Source organism: Macrobrachium rosenbergii, chromosome 4, assembly GCF_040412425.1.
Source record: "Macrobrachium rosenbergii isolate ZJJX-2024 chromosome 4, ASM4041242v1, whole genome shotgun sequence".
In the NCBI taxonomy this organism is placed as follows: Eukaryota; Metazoa; Arthropoda; class Malacostraca; order Decapoda; family Palaemonidae; genus Macrobrachium; species Macrobrachium rosenbergii.
Window position 1 is genome coordinate 53,242,720 of NC_089744.1, and position 24,996 is coordinate 53,267,715.

General features: G+C 34.9%; 1 protein-coding gene across 1 annotated transcript in view; it reads right to left on the minus strand.

The window, feature by feature from the left end:
- Positions 1-24,996, minus strand: part of LOC136834696 (cGMP-dependent protein kinase, isozyme 1-like) — a 495,388-nt gene that overhangs the window by 69,220 nt on the left and 401,172 nt on the right. Inside the window, exon 3 of the mRNA XM_067097281.1 lies at positions 22,432-22,607. Within this exon, the coding sequence (XP_066953382.1) occupies positions 22,432-22,607 (176 nt within the window). The remainder of the gene's footprint in view (positions 1-22,431; positions 22,608-24,996) is intronic.

Genomic DNA, 24,996 nt, shown 5'->3' on the forward strand with positions numbered 1-24,996 from the left:
AAAACTCTGCCCTTTCACACAAAGCTTTCCAAAGGATTAAAATTTAGTATTTTGATTTTCAGTCTGTTATAAATATCTATGTTTTGATTAAAACTAAATAAAAGCTGACTGGGATTCATTTGAATGCATATATGCATACCTATGCTTGTCTACAACAGTACAGGCCTGTAGCAAAATAAACACAGCAACAGTGATGGAAAACTAACGAATCACTCGTGAGAAAAAATAAATTTTACCAACTTTCAGTCTGTGAATTGTACTGAGCCCACATTGTTTTGGAAGCTATCGTTACCACGTGAATGCCACTGTACATAAATGTGCAGTTCAAAGAAGCGCCAATATATTTGTTTATATGTTTTTTCCTAATTGCAACATTGCAAAGTTATGTAACACTGACCGAATCGACATATACAAAGTTACTTGTATCTATTATTTCACTTTTCTGACAAATGGCATGGATTATATTTTAAATACGAATGACAGTTTTTTGGATCATCATTCAATAGGCTAGAAAATATAAAAACCTACGTCCTATACGACACAACTGCCTCTCGATATGGGAAATAAGACGACAGACTTGAAAATAAAAATCACAAGTACTTTGAGGAGTTCTAGAAGCCATGAAAAATCATGAAATTTCCGCAATCAAAAGGAATCGCCTTAATTCTTCCGTTCGTTTGGACGAGTTAGATAAAGTTAGGTAACGTTATAGGAGAAGCAATAACAGCGCAAAATGAAAAGCTGACGTATTTTACGTCATCCGGAGGCACAAACTAATACGAATTCTTTGGGTGCGAAAATGATCGTGTATCGTTTCCCCCAAAATGAGATTATGAAGCACTGCGTTCCTTTGCGAGAGCAGGTATTGTATGATTCACGGAAAGTCAACAAAATTATCATGAAAATGCAATAAGCACCAATTAATTCAGATAAACTCTCGAAGGTGACTGTGTTCGGATGAACTATGAGCATGAACTGGATGTTGGAGAGATTGAAAAGAAAGAAAAATAATTAAATAGAGTAAAACCCACTACATACGTTTATGGCTTTCACTATCGCAGAATACTGCACTAATCGTAACGCAAAAATCAATACAAACTTCATCACAAGTTACAACAAGAGGAAATCGACGGAAGAGCTGTCTCAAACATGATACTGGGTAGACGGTAAAGAAACAATATTTGATACAAGTATTGTAGTATCGGAAGTTAGGGCTTTCGCATCGAGGGTGGCCCCCCGGCCCCTCCCCCTCCTGTATCAATGCTGCGGTAGTTTGATACACAGATGGTTCAGTCTTGATATGGCCGATCAACGTTGGCTGGCTTTTATATACATACATACTGTACATACATATACAATATATATATATATATATATATATATATATATATATATATATATATATATATATATATATATATATATATATATATATATATATATATACATACAAAGTGAATGTTTGTATATTTGTTTGTCCACTACAGAAATCCGAACAGCTTGAAAGACCCAGACAAAATTTTGCACACGGCCTCTACGTCACTCCAGAAAGGTTTTTAACTCAAAATCAAACCCCTACCCCGTGACACACAAACACAGACAAAACAAATGAAATCTTCGTTTTTACGTAACCTTTTCCTTCAGTGTTCCTGGGTTAATTCTCATTTTTCTCCTGGCGCTCCACCTTTTATTCCATGCTGTCAGACGTATGGTTAACCTACAACAATAAATCCAAATCCTCTATACCATAAATTTTTTATCAGAATTTACGTGAATTTTGATCATAATTTGTAATAATTATTAATATAAGTGTTAAACATATACCTCACTGCTTGGTTGTATTGTTAAATTAAATATTTTGGGCTTCGTTACAAACCATATTTCATAGCTGTAAAGCAATGAACCTAAACCAGTAGGTCCAAAGATTTTCTCCCTAAACACATACACATGCCAGTTGGCTTCCTCACTCGTGCATGTGTAGTAGCTGCTAGCTCAACACGACGTGCAAGATGTATGATGACAGTATATACTTTTTCTTTATTACTTCAAATGCGAATTTTCTCATTAATTCGATCGTTTCTTCTTCGTTTCTACCTTCGGAATTCGTTATAGCAACTACTTCGTAGTGTCATGATGGCGTACGTCGTTATAAATTCGGTTTAAACAAAGTTTATGGGGTGTTTTGGCATCAACACTTCACTACATTCCTAAGGCCGGTAAGTCCGTCTGTTGTTGAATGAGAGACAGACCTTCTTCCCTCCCACATATACACAAACATACAGACACACCTGAGTGCGAATTGTAGAAATACAATATTTTTTATTTATTGTTTTTATTCTCTTCTGACAGAGGAACGTAACTTCCCCTACCCCTTCCCTTCCCCTTCCGCTTCACCCTTCCCTCTTCACTCCCCCTACCCGTAGACTGTCATTCAGAGTTTTCCTGGGTAGCACCGGGTTGGTCAGCTTGTGTGTGTGTGTGTGTGTGTGTATGTATGTATGTATGTATGTATGTGTATATATATATATAATATATACATATATATATTTATATATATATATGTATATATACTGTATATATATATATATACACACACACACACAAACAACAAAAAGATTACAAAGAAGCCTCGGTTTCACAATCTTCCCCCCGAAAAAGTAATAAAATAATAATAAAGGAGCATAAGATAATTTTATGCTTACAGATGTCACTGTCTGAGACTGGTTTCCAGAAGAGGAGAGGTATCTTGGATTAACTAAGATAATGATTAACCAAAGAGAGACCAAGGGCATTAACAAAAATTTCTGATAATCTTTTGTTTCTCTTTTAAATGTCCGTCATATATCTTGAGCAGACTTGGTTAGATACGGGCTCAGGTTAATATTATTTTCATTTATTCGCTGTATTAATGAAGATTCTAAAAGACACAATATTATCATGCTACTACGGGGCCAAATCAATTCTAGATGATTTTCATTCAGGTTTACAAAATTACCTCATTCCCTTGGCTAGTTATTACTGAATATTTATATAATTTTATCGTGGCATTTAATTCGTTGCTAGTCTAGTGAAAATAAAACGAATCACAGTCCATATATGGAAATTTGAACCTATGTTGTTACTCTGTTGATGAGAGTTTTTTATATCCATATTTTTACAGCGTGTCGTATGAAAAAATTACATTTACACTGAATATTGTCAACAATGATTTCACGGACTCGCAGTCGATGAAATAATGCAGCGTTTTTAGATAATTCTTTCTTCCTGTCACTTTTATCAAAAAATCTTTTCACAACGTTTAATATAACAGGCATCTAAAATAAGAGCTGGATTATACAATCCCCGGCCGATTTTTCTTAGGTTCATTAATGTGTTATCCAAGAAATCATGACTGACAAGAGCCCGCCCGCACCTAGGGGCACAAACAGGTTTGCAAGAGTAGGGTGGATGTCTCCCCTACCCTCCCGTTCCCCTACCTACCCCTCCCCCACCCGGGGAGGACAAACCGGTTTGCAGGGGGTGGGTGGCTGTGTCATGTCTCCCCTAATGTCACCCGGGGAAGGACAAACAAGATCCACTCGGATGTTTTATTATTATAAATAGATAAGTTATTCATTGCTATTCTATTTTTATTCTACATTGAAAACGTTCAGGCCTAAAAATAATGTCTAAAACTAAGAAGTTTTTTTTTTTTAGCTTGAATCTGATAGATAGGACTTACTCCAACAATTTTTCTAAGAGGTTATTTTCATCAAGGTCTTCAGACAACAGCCAAAAAATCAACTACATATAGAAATCATTTAAAGATATTTAATCAATCTTAGGAATATAATGTTTCCCATAGAATCTACAAATAAATGTGAGAGAACTGGTGATAAAGGGTTACTCACTGAAACACTGTGAAATATTAAATTTTTAGTAATAACTCTGATCCCAAAATCTGATTGACAGTTTGGGGTATATCCAATCTGGTCCATTCATATTTGAGATATTCCAATACTGATTCACTGGGTACTTTCTAATTAAAGAATATACCTCACAACTTACTAATCGGGCATCAAGATTGACCTTGATGGCGTTTAATTTCTCCGGTTATGTATAATGAATTAATCAAATAAGTGCCAAAGATAATTCCTCACGGGATTAGAAATGACCAAGAGAATATTGGTCTTTTTGTACATCCATGGTTTAAATGTTATAGAACTAGTTGTTCACAAAGCCATATAACAGCAAAACACCCTGAAAATCTGCATGAATACCGTTAACAAATGAAATGATATTAATCTAAGTCCAGGTCTATATGACCTGGGTCCCATTCTGAACTAGATGTCAAGATGTTCGGAAGAGGTTTAAAAGGAGAAACTAAAGATTATCAGTAAGTATTATTACTGTCCTCGGCCTCTCCTTTGTTAAGCCAGTGCCTGGGTTAATCCAGGATAGCTGTTCTTCATCTGAAGACCAACCTTAAAACTAAAGAAAATTTGTAAGCAGAAACTGGTTTCAATTTTACCTTTTTCTTCTTTGGTAAAACCAGCCTCTTTTTGTGACGTTTTCTTTTTTCCGTTGTATATAGTTTCCGAGGGAATGCCTTAAAATAAAGCTAAAGATCTTGCACTACGTTGTTTTATTTTCCTCGTGGCCATATACTTGAGTTTATAACTTACATAACGTATTAATCTCCGCAACAGAAGTTTATAACTACACAAACATACACATATGAGGGGGTGGTCCCAGATGAGTCGGCCTTTTCGTTTCTCAGCAAGTGTCTTGGGGTGAGGCTGGTAACCCAATGGCCTTTACTTGTTTCAAGAAACGCTGCCATTTACAGGTGGGTGGACTGGTGGGCAATAGGCCGGGAGTGATCCACTAACATACCAAACGTGAGGCGAGCGCCACACCATTCAGTAACGGAGACCAATTTGGACGACTGCGCCTCCGAAAGCATCTTTGAAAAATGTTTTCAGGGTTACCATCGTCCGATGTATTCAGCAAGTTCTCGAATAAAAAATAATGAGGTCTCTTTAAAAGAACGAGGGCTCGTTCTCTGCTTCTGCTGCACTCTCTCTCTCATATATATATATATATATATATATATATATATATATATATATATATATATATATATATATATATATATATATATATATATATATATATATATATATATTAATGATATATTAAGCAAGTACTAGAAAGCTACATGAATAAGAAATTTTCATATTTCCGTTAAAATAAAAGATATGTAAGTTCTGAAATCGTAGGTTCATGAAAGTTAATCAATGCCAGTCATTCAAAATAACATTTCTAAGTCTTCTGCAGCACTGAATTTCCAAGAAAATGAACCGAACAACTATATGGAATAGTTATGATAGTTATGGAACAATATAAAACTACTTTGAATTTCTAAATCAATAAATAAATAGTCAGAATATAAAGCATAAGTTGAGGAAAAACCCTTAAAAATTTGTCAGCAAATAAAGGTCTACATTTTGATAAAAAGAACGAAATATGTTCGCGTTAAAAATTGTCAACTGGCAAATTATAATGTTCTCATAACCCACCGCCAGGTCCTAAAGGAATCCTTCGGCTGTAATGACTTACCACGAGTCTTCCCGTGAATAGATAATTATAGCAAGCTCCGTAAGGTAGCAATTCAGCGGCTATTCATACGGATCCTTCAATGCGCTGCTGGATACGAGGGCATGTCAACAACGCACATACAAGGGAGCCTAATCAAACGTCGCTGATGAATTTAATAACAGATGACGAATAATCATAAATGAATGCGATTAAGGATCGAGTTGAGGCACGAGAGAGAGAGAGAGAGAGAGAGAGAGAGAGAGAGAGAGAGAGAGAGAGAGAGAGAGAGAGAGAGAATGAGCGCGTTCGTTGGTCTCTTAGGCGTAATTTCGTCAAAGTCGGTTCTCAAAACTAATTAACTATTACTGTGGGACAAATGGGTTTCCACGATTCTTCTTTGTTTGTACCTTAATTGCATTACGGCATCAATGGTCCTTGATTCCATGAAAAAAAATATATATTTGATGCATGGATACATAGATAGATTGTTAGATAATTTAACTGACCACAAATCTTAGTAGCACAATCATAATTACATTAAGTATCGTTTGGTCCAAAATACAATCACTTCAAACACTGAGAGCTATACAACAATATGTGCACCTCTCAGTAATACCAGTAGATAAGAAAAACACTATCTCGTATTATTCGCAGAAATGTCTCTTCACGAATCCATGTCCTCAAAACAGTTTTCGGTTATTATGAGCGTTAATCGTTTCCAATCCACCGCTGATACAAAGCAATTCTCCGTATGGCGACCTCAATGACGAAAACGCACCCTGAATACGCAAGAGCGATGACTCTGGAGAGTTTCATTTGTAAGGGACAAAGAACGAAATAACCATAGCTCAAACCAAGAGACTAACGAATACAATCAGTCTCACGTTTTCACTGATGACAATTTTCTCAAACCACTATTTATCTTCAGTTCATGAAGATCTCCCTAAAATTCCAAATACGAAAATAGAAAGAAATAAAGCCAAAGAAAAGAGAACAATTTAACGGATAAAGCTCTGAGCCTAGACGGAAATAATTTTCTCAAAAACAGCAACTTCCAAAATTCGTCGTCTGATTTGTAAATGACCTCATGCACAGAGAACCATAAGTCTTGTAGTCTCTGTTGGTTGGTCAAGGGGTCAGGGTCCCAAGGTCCACAACAGGCCTCCGTACCACACTTACTGGCCGCTTCAGTGCATAGACCAGCCTGGGCAAAGATAGGCATAATCTACTGTACTCCAACCAGACGTGTTAAGAGGTAGTACAATTTATAGTGGGTCAACACCGTAGGCCGAACAAGTTTTATTTTTTCTCTGCCTCTTCGTCTTTAGCAGCTTTGCTTTACAACCTTGATTCTTCGTCCGTTCTATTTGCTCTCTTTCCTTCTAGCTGCCCAACTTCCTAAATCTTATACTGTTCCGATTCTTGTCTACCAACGAATTATCCTGCGCCCTAAACCTTTTACCTCACAAATGGGATTCCTTGGGCTGGGTCAACTAGTATTAACTTTCACTGCAGGTAATCATGAGGGATAAAAATGCATCTAAGGCACAAGTAGGCTATTACTGTAACGTTATACTTAGTATTTATCAATTTATCACCATGACTGAATGTGAAACATTTCTTGCAGATCAAATGCTACGCCTAATATTATACGACCTATGCTATCATACAGAGGAAATGAAACACTGCTCATTAAGTTGCCATTCAACACTGACGGGAAATTTCATTGTATTTCGTGCTACGTCCCTTACCTAACTAAATGGATTATTTACTTGGTAATTTAGAGATTACTCAAAGCATATAGCATGTTCATATGCTGTACGCACTTGCAAAACTCTAAATCACAAGACGTATTTGGTACAGAACGTTACATAGGGTTATATCATTACAGAATATTTAACTTCAGAATCCTGTGACCGGCATTTTTCTTAAATACAAATTGCTCGCTAGATTATGTACCCAGATCAAATGCTTTGTAATTACTACACCATGGGGAAAATATCAGACTAAGTGATCCGAACTCTTTTTCTTTTGAACTTTCCAGATGAACGAAGGCCTTCAGTGATTTTGAGTGACTGTGCAAGGGAGTAGTCTGACGTATTATCTAGTAGTAATCAATTTACCTAGAATAGTAGGGCACATAAATTAAACTGGACCAACAGTTTATGAAACATAAAAAACCCAAAGTAAAAAAGATGAAGAGCTATTTGCCAACTATAATCTAATCGACATCAGATTAATGGCTTTACTGTAGTCATAAATGTATATTGACTAAAACTAAGATAGAAGAAAATTAAATTGTTCCACAGAATCAGGTGAGCTGAGCTGCATTATTCATAATAAAAACAATATATCAAACATTCGTATGGAGCAAGTCAAAAGGGCAAATTAACTTGTACAGCATGCTTAAAAGAATAAAGAGGGCCATAATTGACAAAAAGAGAGGACATGAATTAGTAAAGTTATAAAATAGATATTTATTCAGTGCGACTCGAAAAAAATGGGGAATGGTCCAAGAGAGGACTGATACCTTACGAAATATACATCAATTGCCCAAAAATATTTAAGTACGTTAGTTTTACTTTTATTTGCGTTTTTTGCCCGCAATTTTCTGTTCCGCTTAAAAATCTCACACTTTCTATATATCAGAATGACGTAAGAAATAATCTTTACCAAAATATACACAACATGTAATAAGGCTTATTACAAAGACGTCAGATATCGACATGGCTAGGTTTCACTGCCAAGGTCGTTAGCGAAGTGAAAATAGGAGTTATTCGAAAATTAAGGCTGCCTAAGACTGTATTTGAGGCATTACTTATTACTATACTACGTACCTCTTATCTTGAGTGAGGTGAACTTTTTCTAAATGACATCTCGCACAATCTAAAACACTGTATAGATTTCTTAGCTCTACCATACTTTTAACAGTTATTCCTAGTTAACCGTTTAAGGGTCTAAGGATTCCTTTCTTGCATTCAAGCTTACCTATATAAAAGCTCTAGTTAACCCTTTCATTAAAAAGGTTTTACTATCTGTAAACACAAGAAGGATTCCTTTCTTGCATTCAAGCGCTTTATACTAAAACCTTATTTCTATTCTCAGACATTTTGCTGTAAACCCTACTGTAGACCCTTTCATTAAAATTATATTATTCACTTCAGTATGCACATACTGACGCATGTAAACACAACGATTTCAAAGAAACAGGGTTTGCTTCTTTCTGAACTTTTTATATCCCAAATCATCGGGAGTTCGCTCATTAAAATCAGAGATCGAGAAAGAGAGCAAAAAGATCAGTACGTTACACTTCGGAGAGAGGGAGAGAGACATATCAGAAATATATGTACTTGGGGCTATCTGGCGTCTGTCAAAAGAAAGATGCTGGTAACTGCCTGGGTCACTGACGCCGAATAGAGAAATAGGGGTTCCCATTTTCTGGGATGACCCAAGAAGGGACCAGATCCATCTTGAGGGAATCTCTATCCCGAGCTGGCGACGACGTTTCAGGCCACACCTTAAGGGCTTCCATATTCCCAGTGGATATCGAAAATGGTTTCAACGTTTTAAATAGTGTTTTTGGGCCTACATATATATATATATATATATATATATATATATATATATATATATATATATATATATATATATATAATTATTAATACAGTACTTTACGGATGGTATATAGATGGTTGTAAATACGGAGAGGCTTTTGAAAAAAAAAAAACTTCGCAGACATCGTGAAAATCACTTTTAATGTCGCAATTCAGCAGACTTTTTATGAAGGGAGTAGTCACAGTGTTTAATTTCTTCGATCAAGCATGAGTGCACGCTCTGACGTCATTAATTCCCAGATGTCTCGTACGACTTGTTATTTGAACAGAAACCGCTCTCAGAGCTGACTTTTCTTGTATCTTTAGTTCCACTTTAAAACGAGAGGATCTATTCAACTCACTTTTCTTATTCTAATTTTTACTGGATTATGTTTCCTTGGTGATACTCACGCAAAGTGCGTCATGGAGAGGTAGTACAGTAGTTCAGCCAATCGATAATTTTGGTTTAGGAGGTATTCAGCTTCATAGCAGGATTACCGCACAACTTAATTTTTAAGTTTTGTTTTATATCTATTTCATATTTGCTTAGCATTATTTCAGAAACATTGATTTCCTGTTTGTTATATTTAACTCGAATTTGTATCCAGTTAATTACCAGTTTCTACAACTTTCTGCTTATTCTCCTGGCAATGTAATCGAGTAGAACAAACATCCAATTAAAAAGGTGACTAAGAATTCATAACGCACTCTATCGCTCAAAAATCAAATATATGAGGATAAAAAAAACAAATTTTTGTTTACAGGACTTTCCCTGAAATTATTGGAAGAGAAAATTCTTTGTGGCGGGTTTTCAGGTGGCGAACTCTTTTGTAGTACAAAAAACAATATAGTAACAGTTGGAAAAATACTACAGCTTTATTTCGGTAAAGCATTTCCACTTTCATCATTGACCCTTGACTCCTTTGGATGACAATACCAAACTGTCCAGTACCCGATATCTTCTGTTCCATTTATTGGAAAACTATGGAGTAGTACTCCTAGAGGAGTTATGAATACTGATGATCAAAATATTGGACAAACTTTTACAATGCTATCGTCAAGCGATATGCTCCTGAACTGTAAATTTGTATATTTTCTACCCTGAATGTTATGTGTACATATATATATATATATATATATATATATATATATATATATATATATATATATATATATATATATATATATATATATATATCGACTTGTATCCTTTTATCCATTACCTAGTCGAAGAGATAATCAGTTGTTTCTGAAATATATCGCTATTCTTTACTTTTTATGGGGATTCTTTACTAACATCGAATTCTGTTTTACCAAAAATTTGGTGTGTGTATATATATATATATATATATATATATATATATATATATATATATATATATATATATATATATATATATATATATATAAAATCAACACACAATCACGTGTGGAACAGAAATAAATTTCTGACTCACATCACAATCGAACCCAGGTCTTTCAATTGAAAGGCGAGGGTGCTGCCCACTAGGCCACGCAAGTCATAAAAGAAGGTGGAACCTGAGTGCCGCTACACACAAGGAATTACCTGGGCAAGCTAACTGCTTGCATACCAGCGTGTTTTCCCCAACTTCCTGACTCAGCAATGACCCAAAAAATGCTGGTATGCAGGCAGTTAGCTTGCCCAGGTAATTCCTTGTGTGCAGTGGCACTCAGGTTCCAACTTCTTTTATGACTTGTATGGCCCAGTGGGCAGCGCCCTTGCCTTTCAATTGAAAGACCTGGGTTTGATCCTGATGTGAGTCAGAAATTTATATATATATATATATAGTATATATATATATATATATATATATATATATATATATATATATATATATACATATATACATATATACTGTATATGCATATGCATACGTATGTGTGTATATATTATATATATATATATATATATATATATATATATATATATATATATATATATATATATATATATATATATATATATATATATATATATATATATATATATATATATATATAAATAATGTACAATTTTACAAAAATCCTATTCCACTTACATGAAAGTCGAATAAGAAGTAGAATTACATATTGGTTGCTCTAGGATATCAAACATTATAACTACCATAATCGCTTTCGTATCAAATTTTTGCTACTCTCATTACAAAATAATACGTATAACGTACTGTTCACACCTGTTTCTGATATATTTTCAGAGAGACCTGCACCGAGTTCTTGCATTAAAAATATTCAGCCAGATGCATATACCGTACTCGTTTCCCCATGATTCTTGCTGAAAATGAAAACTTTTTTTTTTTTAAATCCCTCTTCTGGGCTGTCAGAATTAAGAATTACTGTACATATTTTTAACTTGAACTCGTTCTATACGCAAACACATTTTTTCCTGTGTTATTGGAAGTCTCATTTTGGCCTTACCTGGGGTCGAGGTTACATTGAATGGAGTGCTGAGAGGTGTTCGACCTCTCTTCACTGTCATCCTTCTGACAGTCCCTCTGATGCCTCGAACAAGGACGCGTTACTAGGACTTGTGTTAGCCTTCGCGCCCTTCATAGTACATGCAATTAAAACGCCTACAACATTATGAAAGAAGACTGTATAAGTTACGAAGCAATACTATTCTTAACGATAACCACTGGCTGGATTGTGTGGACACAACGTAAATAAAGGAAATGGAATATATGAAAATACAACGAGACAAAATACTGTTACTGTAGGACTGTTGTACATGAAAATTAAATTAGAAGTATTCTAATTATCAGTAATATTTAATCATTTCTAAAGATAACTTAAAATAAATCAACAAAACTGTAAAATCAAGCGATAAAACACGCGGAAAAGCTCAGTGCTGTATAGCGTCGAAGCAAATCTATGCAAGTGAAAGCGCAAACTATATATATATATATATATATATATATATATATATATATATATATATATATAGAGAGAGAGAGAGAGAGAGAGAGAGAGAGAGAGAAAGAGCCTCGATGGCTTGGTTGGTAGAGTGGCAACCACAGACTTCATAGAAGCCTGTGGCGAGGGTTCAATCCCCGCAGCCGACCAGTCAGAGGCGGAAACTTTGCTATCCGTGTAGACATCCCGGGATTACGTATGTAATCAACGGATAGGTTTGCTGAAAGCAAATGGATGTTACAGACTAATACACACATAAAACAAAGCCACTCCAACATCTTCTAAAAACATAACAGACACCTCACACGTCTCGAACTGTCGGACTACCCACCCAGTTCTCCTCGTGCTGCTGGGAGAAAGGGAGCGGGGGTTTTGGTAATACATGTACACATTCGTTACCGGGGTCTAAGCGATGTCAGGCAGGGCAGCCGGTCGAGGTTACGGCCTACCCCACCGCCAAATCAAAGTCCTTCAATGAAGGCACCGTGCTTACCCCATATAAAAATGGGTATAAAAGCACGTTAAAACGAAGAAGAAGATAGAGAGAAGAAGAGAGAGAGAGAGAGAGAGAGAGAGAGAGAGAGAGAGAGAGAGAGAGAGAGAGAGAGAGAAAGTATACCGCTATAACGCGTGTGAAAGGCACTTGGGACGTGGTGAACGAATATTGGTAAAACTCCATTCAGCCTTAAAAAAAGGTAAACATTTGACGACACAAACAGGAGTACTCTCCATCACCTGAAACCGTAATAGAAGGTCAAATGAAAGCAAAAGCGATATTTCAATATTTCCTCGTCGCACAAACACCTCTCCCCTAAAGTACCTTCATTCCAGATATATGAAACATAAAAATGGAAAATAACAAATCGAGTAGAAAGAAAAAAAAAAACAGAAAAAAGTTTTTGTAGATCAATTACAGTTGCAGCCAGAGAAATACTATTTATTGCTATTTTTACCTCTATATTTACTATATGAACTCGTAAAATAAATAAAAATACATTTATAGTCCGATAAGATTACAGTAGTTAAACGCAGATTTCAGATGAATTAGTAATAAACTTTAATTGTATCTTGCCAAGAATAGCTATTCAACATAATAAAACCATATATATACATACATATGCATACATATATCTAACTGATAAACCAGTATATGTATATATACAGTATATATATATATATATATATATATATATATATATATATATATATATATATTTATATATATATATATATATATATATATATATATATATATATATATATATATATATATATATATATATATATATATATATATATATATATATATATATATATATATATATATATATATATATATATAAACATTGTGCACGCTTGCATGTATAGCTCAAAAGTATCTATGCATAATCACATTAGTGTTAAAATTTCTCTCATTATCCCAAAGAGCACCAATAGTGAACACGCCCAGCTCAAATAATTCTAGCGAAGTATGAAATATCATCATTTATATGAAATATCCTCGAAAAGAATGATCAGTCTCTGGGTTCCGTATCCATATACCGCTCCTTAGAGGAATATTACGTAACGGAACATAAAAACCGACCTCTTCTATCTCTGATCCTATTTAAACTTGGGTGATTTTCGAATAATCTCGGACAAACTCATCAAAAACTTTGCTCATAAATTGTCGGCATTTTAATCACTTGTGGCAACTTGCGTTAAAACAATAGGCGCAAAGGGACTTGCCTTCGCCCTTCAACATTGAAAAAAAGAACCCAATTGTTACCCCTCCTCTCTCCTTAAAATCTTCACACTTCCTTATGTCTCAGAGCACTCAGGTTTACGCACCGGTTTAAAGATAAGAAGGGCTGAATCTATTTATAATTCACCTTAAGAAATCAATATAAATTCTGATAAAATGCCAACCATATTTCATTTATTTCAAATCAAGCGTTGCACACAGAAGCAATCAACAAATATACAAGTTCTCTAAAGAGTTATTACTGTGCACATACAGTAATCAATATTCTAGCAAAGGTTCTATTTACCGTTTCATTCCTTTTCAATTCCATTGTATCTACGTTTCGGTTCTGATGCTAGTAAACAATCCGCTCCCAGGGAGAACTTTAGCCCCTGATAATATAGGTAATTTATTTGGTGTTACGACTTACAAACAACCTTCTCCATTCGCCGTTAACAACATTCCATCTCTCACTAACCACAATTAATATACGGCACTTGTCCGTTGGCCTATACAATCTTTATTTCCCTTCAGGCATTGCGAGAGAGAGAGAGAGAGAGAGAGAGAGAGAGAGAGAGAGAGAGAGAGAGAGAGAGAGAGAGAGAGAGAGAGTCAATCTATCCACCACTCACTGCCAGCCCTGACTCTCATATTGGTATGCGAAAGAAAGATACGAGTTTCATGAACAATTCAAGCATTACAGAGGAGAGTTAATCAACGTCAGTACATAGATCGATTGATATCGGTGGAATTGCCCATATCATGCTTCGGATGCAGCCTAATTAACATCAGGCTGCACGCATAAATGTTTGGATTTTTTACTGTTAACTAAAGAATAAAGAATACATACAAGGTAACTGATTTTGAGCTCTTGCTGAATAAAATAATTTGATCGCAAATATGTATTTCCTAATTACAGCATGGTTGTATAAAAAAAATATAAACACAAACACATGAATATTTACATAAAAGACCCATATCCTATTAATTGTTCTTCTTATACCTCTATAATTATGAATAAATTACCTGGAAGCATGGCAGCCATTCTGTTTATCAGCACGAATCCTATCTTTCACTTCTAAAATCTTTGATAAGTATAAAAGATAATGTTAAAAACATCAGCAATCGAAACAACGTATAATAAAAAACAAATTTGTATTCTGTACTGAGACACTTTCAATCAAGTATCCATATGTTAAATACAACCGTCATCATCCCGTGCAACATTTCGCTCCAATAACCAGTTTCCACACAAGAAAAGAAAAAAATAATTCAACAGCTGAGGAAAAATATACACAGCAATATTGGAAATCCCAATACAGAAATACGCACTTACGAAATGATAAAAATATTTTGAGAGAGAGAGAGAGAGAGAGAGAGAGAGAGAGAGAGAGAGAGAGAGAGAGAGAGAGAGAGAATTAATGACTGAATGTTGTAAGATATAAACAGAACAGATGATAATTTTCGTCCTGTTGTCTAAAAGGTAACAAAATAAAAACTGAAATATATAGTTCCCGAGCGTTCTGACAGTCTAAAAATGAGCTGAGTTACGTGTGTGTAAGACTGTAAAAATAAAAGATTGTGAAAAACTAGAGACATTTTGATAAAATGCTTGAATTCGACTACAGTACTAACTCAGCATGGCCTCTTACTCTACCGCTAGACTCAGCAACTTCGCATGTAACCACTCGGCAAAAGTTCCTGATTTACCGGTTTCTCAAAACATGAACGACGAGCACGGCCCATCTACAGTACATAGTCAAAATTTATATAGTTTAAAAACCATAATGGACATGGCTTTGGATTTTACTTCGAATGCTGCTACGGACACAAGAATAATTCTTCATATTCTTGCATTTGGATCTAAGCCTTTGTAGTGACAAGGGTATCCAAAAAGTGTGTAGAATTCGAGTAGTTAAGAGGGCACTGTGGTTAATTCAATTATATACGTATCTGTTAAAAAGTGATCAGTAAATTATATATATATATATATATATATATATATATATATATATATTATATATATATATATATATATATATATATATATATATATATATATATATATATATATAATGATAAATATATATTATATATATATATAGGAAGATAAATTATTGCCAAGACTAGGAAGAACATTCTTTATTGTACGAGCTTTGAGGTATAAAACCTCATCATCAGGCTGAAAAAACCGACAAGGATGAGAATCAATAAAATTACAATAAAATGAATTGTCATAATAAATCTTCAGCAAAAATACTAACGAAATATATAAAATGAACAAGTAAATACAAACTAAAAGGGTGAGACGTAAAATAACGAAAAATTAAAAACACAAACATAAAAATATGAAAATAAAACTAAGGTGAAATGTAAACAAACTACCACTCACAAAGTAAAATATTTAACGACCTAATTGAGTACCTACTATGAAATTACACGATAGCTAGTTGAATACCAAACGAGTTGTTGTTCAATTCCGGCTTCATCTTTTTAATAGTCAGTGACTGAAATTAAAAGGTCCAGTCTATTTGAACAACAAGACAGTACCCGAAAAACCAGGTCAGTGAAAGGATGGTCCTGTGCTAAACTGTGTACTCTAATGGCAGAAAAGGGTGGTTTGGAAAGGGGAAACCTAGTTCTAATAGAAAGACCTCTGTGTTCCAAAATTCTGTCTGAGCCAGCGGGAACTGGATCCCACGTATCGCAGACCACACTGCGAACAAGTGAACAAGTAAACGACACAGGAATTAAGGTCCACAGGCACAGTAGGCTTCTCTCAAAAGTGATCTTATTGTCAAAGGATTACAGAAAACAAACCGGAAACTAATTTGAGGGAAACAATGCTTAAGTATTTCTTGTAACTTTTTTCGGACCATATAGCTACTATGACCAAGGTAAGGCAATTTAATGTACTTTACATCTTTACTAGCAGTATTGTACACCGGTCTGGGACAAAACTTTTCATTTAAAAAATTTTTCAGAACTTTGTAAAATACAAAAATGGGATATGAGTTTTCAGAAAAATAATTCAGGAGGAAGACTATATCTCGATGAAAAAAATTAAAATCACAACAAACATTGTAGGCTCTATTTATCAAAGTGCGTATTGAGTTCATCTTATACAACTTTTATGAAAAACTGAGGTAATTCAATCCCAAGCCAGTAAAAGTACTTTTCCTATAAACAGAGGTCTCAAATTTGCCACTATTTCTGTATACCTGTACATCTAAAAATGACAACTTATTATCCTGTTCCGTCTCACAAGTAAAAGAAATGTTAGGGTGACGAGAATTAAAATATTCAAAAAACAAATCAGCATGTGATAATTCCTTAAACACAAGGAAAGTATTATCTACATACCTACGGTAATACAAAGGTTTGAAAGCACTAGGGCATTCAGACATCCAAATCCTTTCATAATAACCCATGAAGCAATCCGGATATACAGGTCCAAGGGAATTTCCCATAGCTACTCCATCTATTTGATTATATAATTTACCGGTGTACAGTACTGCTAGTAAAGATGTAAAGTACATTAAATTGCCTTACCTTGGTCATAGTAGCTATATGGTCCGAAAAAAGTTACAAGAAATACTTAAGCATTGTTTCCCTCAAATTAGTTTCCGGTTTGTTTTCTGTAATCCTTTTACAATAAGATCACTTTTGAGAGAGAAGCCTACTCTGCCTGTGGACCTTAATTCCTGTGTCGTTTACTTGTTCACTTGTTCGCAGTGTGGTCTGCGATACGTGGGATCCAGTTCCCGCTGGCTCAGACACAGAATTTTGGAACACAAGAGGTCTTTCTATTAGAACTAGGTTTCCCCTTTCCAAACCACCCTTTTCTGCCATTAGAGAACACAGTTTAGCACAGGACCATCCTTTCACTGACCTGGATTTTCGGGTACTGTCTTTTTGTTCAAATAGACTGACCTTTTAATTTCAGAGTCGCTGACTATTAAAAAGATGAAGCCGGAATTGAACAACAACTCGTCTGGTATTCAACTAGCTATCGTGTAATTTCATAGTAAGTACTCAATTAGGTCGTTAAATATTTTACTTTGTGAGTGGTAGTTTGTTTACATTTCACCTTAGTTTTATTTTCATATTTTTATGTTTGTGTTTTTAATTTTTCGTTATTTTACGTCTCACCCTTTTAGTTTGTATTTACTTGTTCATTTTATATATTTCGTTAGTATTTTTGCTGAAGATTTATTATGACAATTCATTTTATTGTAATTTTATTGATTCTCATCCTTGTTGGTTTTTTCAGCCTGATGATGAGGTTTTATACCTCCAAAGATCGTACAATAAAGAATGTTCTTCCTAGTCTTGGCAATATTATTTATCATTAAGCTAAGATTTCCAAGTAGCCGAGACGGGATGGTTTAGATTCCAGATTCTAAAACATTCCGTCTCACTGAAGTTCAACACGAGTAGTAAGATATATATGCTGTATGTAAATAAGTGTGTATATACATATATATACATATATATACAGATACACACACACACACACACACACACACACAAACACATACACACATATATATATATCATATATATATATATAATATATTAATATCAATTCTTTCTACCACATCACTGTGATTCATAATAATCATAAGCTACAAACGTTTTTAATATCCATATATGTTACCTCGGAAATAATATAGGGATTTTAGAATTTTAGTTGATAATAAGTTCGTCGTCCCGTGGGCTCGAACTGGTTCGAGCCCACGGGACGACGAACTTATTATCAACTAAAAAATTCCCTTCAGTAACATATATGAAAATATATTATTTCTGAGGTAGAGCGAATTGATATTAAAGGACGTTTGTAGCTTATTGATTATATATATATATATATATATATATATATATATATATATATATATATATATATATATATATATATATATATATATATATATATATATGATCAGAAACCTTCAGTGCCACAAGGAATGTTGCTCATAATCAAAAACAAAAACAAGAAGAGTTGAAAATTCTAAGGCAGATCGTGTCAACAAATCATTTCCCTTGTGATGGTCATCCCATTTACCTTCAGGTTTTACCGAGGAACATTTCTTTAACGAGGCGCCTCGTGTGCCATAAAAGAGCGAATGTCAGGCGAGCCAACCACACCTCTTGACATATGGGTAGCCATGTTTTACTCTCATTATACGCACATTTAGTCTGCCTCCTCTTAACATCTACACACACTTTGTCTGTTCCTCTTACCAGCTACAAACACTTTATCTGTTCCTCTTAACATCTACACACTCTTTGTTCGTGCCTCTTAACATCTTCACGCTCTTTGTCTGTTCCTCTTAAGATATACACACTCTTTGTCTATTCCTCTTAACATCTACACAGACTTTGTCTGTTCCTCTTAACATCTACACACTCTTTGTCTGTTTCTCTTAACATCTACACAGACTTTGTCTGTTTCTCTTAACATCTACACACTCTTTGTCTGTTTCTCTTAACATCTACACAGACTTTGTCTGTTCCTCTTAACATCTACACACTCTTTGTCTGTTTCTCTTAACATCTACACAGACTTTGTCTGTTTCTCTTAATTTACACACTCTTTGTCTGTTTGTTCCTTAACATCTACACAGACTTTGTCTGTTCCTCTTAACATCTACACACTCTTTGTCTGTTTCTCTTAACATCTACTTACTTTGTCTTTTCCTCTTAAAATCTACACAGACTTTGTCTGTTCTCTTAACATCTACACACTCTTTGTTTCTGTTTCTCTTACAAACATCTACAGTCTCTCTTTGTCTGATCCTCTTAAAATCTACTTACTCTTTGTCTGTTCCTCTTAACATCTACACACTCTTTGTCTGTTTCTCTTAACATCTACTTACTCTTTGTCTGATCCTCTTAAAATCTACACACTCTTTGTCTGTTCCTCTTAACATCTACTCACAGTATTCCTCTTAACATCTACGCAGACTTTGTGTGTTCCTCTTAACATCTACACACTCTTTGTCTGTTTCTCTTAACATCTACACACTCTTTGTCTGTTTCTCTTAACATCTACACACTCTTTGTCTGATCCTCTAAACATCTACACTCACTTTGTCTGCTCCTCTTACCATTTACATACTCTGTCTGTCTGTTCCTCTTAACATCTACACACACCTTGTCAGTCTCCACTTAACATCTATACACACACTTTTTCTGTCCCTCTTAACAACTGTACACACATCTTAACATCTACTGTACAAACACTTGGTCAGTCTCCACTTTTTCTGTTCCTCTTAAGATCTTCACACTCTTTATCTGTCTTCTCTTAACATTTACATACAATTTGTCTATTCCACTTAACATCTACACATACTATGTACCTCTTAACATTCACACACACTTTGTCTGTTCCTTTTAACATCTACACACACTGTCTGTTCCTCTTAACATCTATACACACTTTGTTCCTCTTAACATCTACACACACTTTGTTCCTTTTAACATCTACACAAACTGTCTCTTCCGCTTAACATCTACACACTTTACCTGTCTCCTTTTAACATCTACACAACTTTGTTCTCTTAACATCTATACACACTTTATCTGTCTCCTCTTAAAATCTACACATACTTTGTTCCTCTTAACATCTACACACACTTTGTTCCTCTTAACATCTACACACAATTTGTCTGTTCCTCTCAACATCTCCACACACTTTGTCCGTCTCCACTTAACATCTATACACACCCTTTTCTGTTCCTGTTAACATCTACATACACTTTGTTCTTCTTAACATCAACATGCACTTCTCTTCTTAACATCTATACACACTTTGTTTATTCGTCTTAACATCTACACATACTTTGGCTGTTCCTCTTAATATTTACTCGCACTTTCTCTGTTCTTCTCAACATCGACACACACTTTGTCAGTCTCCACTTAACATCTATACACACACTTTTTCTGTTCCTCTTAACATCAACACAATCTTTGTCTGTCTCCTCTTAACATCTACACACACTTTGTTCCTCTTTAACATCTACACACACACTTTGTCTGTACCTCTTAACATCTACACACACTTTGTCTGTACCTCTTAACGTCTACACATACTTTGCCTGTATCTCTTAACATCTACACACACTGTCTGTTCCTCTTAACACCTACCCACACTTTGTTCCTCTTAACATCTACACATACACACTTTGTCTGTTCCTCTTAACATCTACATACACTTTGTTCCTCTTAACATTTATACACTTTGTCTGTTCCTCTTAACATCTCCACACACTTTGTCTGTTCCTCTTAACATCTACACACAATGTCTCTTCCGTCTTAACATCTACAGACACTTTGTTCCTGTTAACATTTAAATGGACTTTATCTGTTCCTCTTAATATCTACACACACTGTTTGTATCCTCTTAACATATACACACGCTATCTGTCTCCTTTTAAAATCAACACATACTTTTTTTATTCCTCTTAACATTTACACACACACACACACACACACACTTTCTGGAACCTCTTAACTTCTACACAAGCTTTGACTGTCTCCTCGGCTACTGATTCATGATATGCAATCACATGAATGAATAATCTACTATGCAAGTGAATAAAGAAGAGTCTTTAATACTTTTTAATTCCAGGTATGCAATGACGTTAGTGAATAAATTACTATGCAAATCAATACAGAAGAGTCATTAATTCTTTTTAATTCATGATATGCAATGATATGAATTAATGATTTACTATGCAACCCAATACAGAGGAGTCATTAACACTTTTTTAGCAGACTTGTTTTTTGCTTTATATAATTCAATTGTGAAATTTATGACTTCAGAAACGAGCGTTACTATTTTTTCTCCTTTTGCCTCCAAATAACGAGGAAAAAAATCCTATTTAGAAAAGGGAAGAAGCAATGAACGAACCCATTCTGAACGCATTTTACGAACCCGCTACCTCATGAGAGTTATAGAGAGAAAGTCTCTTTCGAAAGCGCAGTGTGTGCTCTTCCTATTCAAAATGTTACAAAAAGACCAAACACGGAGAAATTCGCATGCGCGAGCGAGCGAACACAAGGAATGATTTCCCTTGGAAATATACATTTCTGCTCTTTGGGGTTTCATCATAATATGCATTCTTTCCCCAAAAGTCTCCATTGCTTTCAAGATTAAATTCCCTCCACCACCACCACCACCTCCAACATCACTATCCCCACCACAACCATTTTTAATTCTTCTCAAGGTATCTCTTCATCCGTTCTTGAAATCTTATGACTGCAATTTCTTACCTTTCTTGATGATCTTGTTTACTTACCTCCACTGAGAGAGAGAGAGAGAGAGAGAGAGAGAGAGAGAGAGAGAGAGAGAGAGAGAGAGAGAGAGAGAGAGAGAGAGAGAGAGATAAAATCTCGAGTTCCTAGAGAGAGAGAGAGAGAGAGAGAGAGAGAGAGAGAGAGAGAGAGAGAGAGAGATAAAATCTCGAGTACCTAGGGGGGAGAGAGAGAGAGAGAGAGAGACAGAGAGAGAGAGAGAGAGAGAGAGAGAGAGATAAAAGAGTAGAGAGAGAGAGAGAGAGAGAGAGAGAGAGAGAGAGAGAGAGAGAGAGAGAGACTCACCTGAAGTCTTTATCGAATCTCTGGATGTGGATCTTCTCAGCAGTCTTATTTTGGAAGCAAGACTCTCCGGAGACACCTTGCTTCTTCATCATAGACCCTTGGCCGGAGTATTCATTGAGGCTAGCAAGCAGGTCGCCCTGCTCCTGAAACCTCACGGCCTGCTGTTGCAGGACGCTCTGTGGAGGACAAAAAAAAAATCAGTCGTCAAAAACTAAGGAAAAACGAGAATCATATACAATGATAATTATTATCTTTTTTTTTTTGTTACTGCATAAGAACTGCACATAGAAAATCCGTCTAAAATTGTTGTGTGTTTTCCTTTTTTTTACATTTCCTTGGAAAAATAGAATAACGTTGGTTAAATCCCACAGCATAATGAATTAATATAAAAGAAGACTTGATAAGAGAAAAATCTCGAAAACACTTTTATTAATTCTGTAATTATTAGGACTACTACTCGACAAGAAAAACGACTAATTATTAATCAATGTAGACCATTAAGATTGACAAAAGGGGTATCGCATTTGGTCTCCATTTTAGACACAGAATAATATTTAAGAATACTGTAAATTTTAAAGCTTATACCAGAACCATACTTGTAGTTACATAAAACAATGAGAAAATTCTTTTAATGTTACATAAAGACGTTTCAATTTTGTATCTTTACATGCATTTTTTCATTATTTAACTACACACACACACACACACATACACACACATATATATATATATATATATATATATATATATATATATATGTATATATATATATATATATATATATATATATATATATATATATATATATATATATATATATATATATATATATATGCAGCTCAACAAACCTCGCCGCTTTTTTAAACGTAAAATTATTTGTGGATAAAATGTCGAGTCACGTATCTTTACACGTAGATAGATAATTTAGATAGACAATTTTACTGAACACAGACCTTACCACAATGAAATTTACATTAAGTATCATTTGGTCCAAAGTGTACAATCTGATTAATAGATGGCGTTGTAGCACTGCTACCTTATATTTTCTCGAGGAGCTAGCTGTGGAAAACCAGGACTGAGGTCCCCCCCGCCCCGCCCCCGAGAAATCTTCCGTAGTGAGAGGTGGTTGTTTAGAGGTGAAAAGAGGAGGTTCTGGAAATTGGAAAGACATTCCAGTCCCAGCTTGATAAAGGCTCGCTAGATTGAAATCGCTGGGAAGGACCAAGACCCTCTGAAGTTGAATTGGCCTCACCCTGCTATTATGTTTCAACCTTCATAGGACTATTCCTTTAACTGCGTGACACTGAGGGACACTCGATACTCGGCTCTTCTCAGAGTAGTTCCGCTAGGTCATCGCTTCGTCCCTCTGGACCATGAAGGGTTGAACTTGTTTGTAGTTTGGTGGATGGCCAATCCCTACGAGTTCTAAGACGACACTTCCACAATGGCAATATGGGAGTTCGACTTGAAGATAGGCCTAAGTTATATCTAACTGACAGTAATGAGTTGAAAATGTTCAGCAGAGAGGTGAATGCTTCCATACTCTGCATGAATTTTAGTGAGCCCATTGATGCATTTTGGCTGGTACTCTTGTTTACAAAAGTGCAGAACTTCCTAACGTTAAATATTCCTCGGCGAGTAACTTCGTCATTTATGTGTTTTAGGTTAAGGAATCTGTTTACGCGAACTTATCTCTTACACTAAAGTGAATATCTTTATTGTAAAGTAACTTGTAACTATTGCCGAGTGGCAGCTGGTTGTGTACCAGTGTATTTACTTTGTCTGTTCAAGATGTTGCAGTGTAATCGTTTTCTTTTCCTCAATATTAATTTATTATCTAATTTAAACTAATAACAGGTAAAATTTTGCAAACCATCATTACCCCTCATGCTTGCCCTGTTTTTATCACGGCCATTACCATCTGATAATGAGGTCTGCTTGGATGAAAAATAGTTTATGAAGTCATAAACACTCGTGTCAGCTCTAATATTGAACTGGGCAGCCCTTTTGCCTATATCTGCTACGAACCTATGAAGGCTGTAAAGTCAAGAGTCTGTAACTATATATATATGTTTGTGTGTATATATGTGTGTATATATATATATATATATATATATATATATATATATATATATATATATATATATATATATATATATATACTCGTATATTTATAAATCAAAGAGAGTTTGTGTGTGTGTCAGTATGTACCACCATCTTCTCGTTCAATATAACTAGCTGTAAACTGGTCAGAAAATACGGCAAACTTGAGGAGGTCCTTTGAGGTTTGCAAGGTCGTCCCTTCCATATTTACTGTATTTATGTAATAAAATTAAATGACAGTCTGGCTCTGAACTAAAGCCATAATTGAAATAATGGGTACCCTGACCGTAGATTTTATGTTGCTGCATGAAAAATGGGTGACCTATTGGGACACGTGTAACTCTTTTTGTCTAGGTTTTACAGTCATATCTCTTACAGTTTCCAAAACATTAATTTAAAATGAGAACTGTAACAGGTGCCATTTTTAAAAAATAGTATAGATCAACGAATTTTGTAAATTTT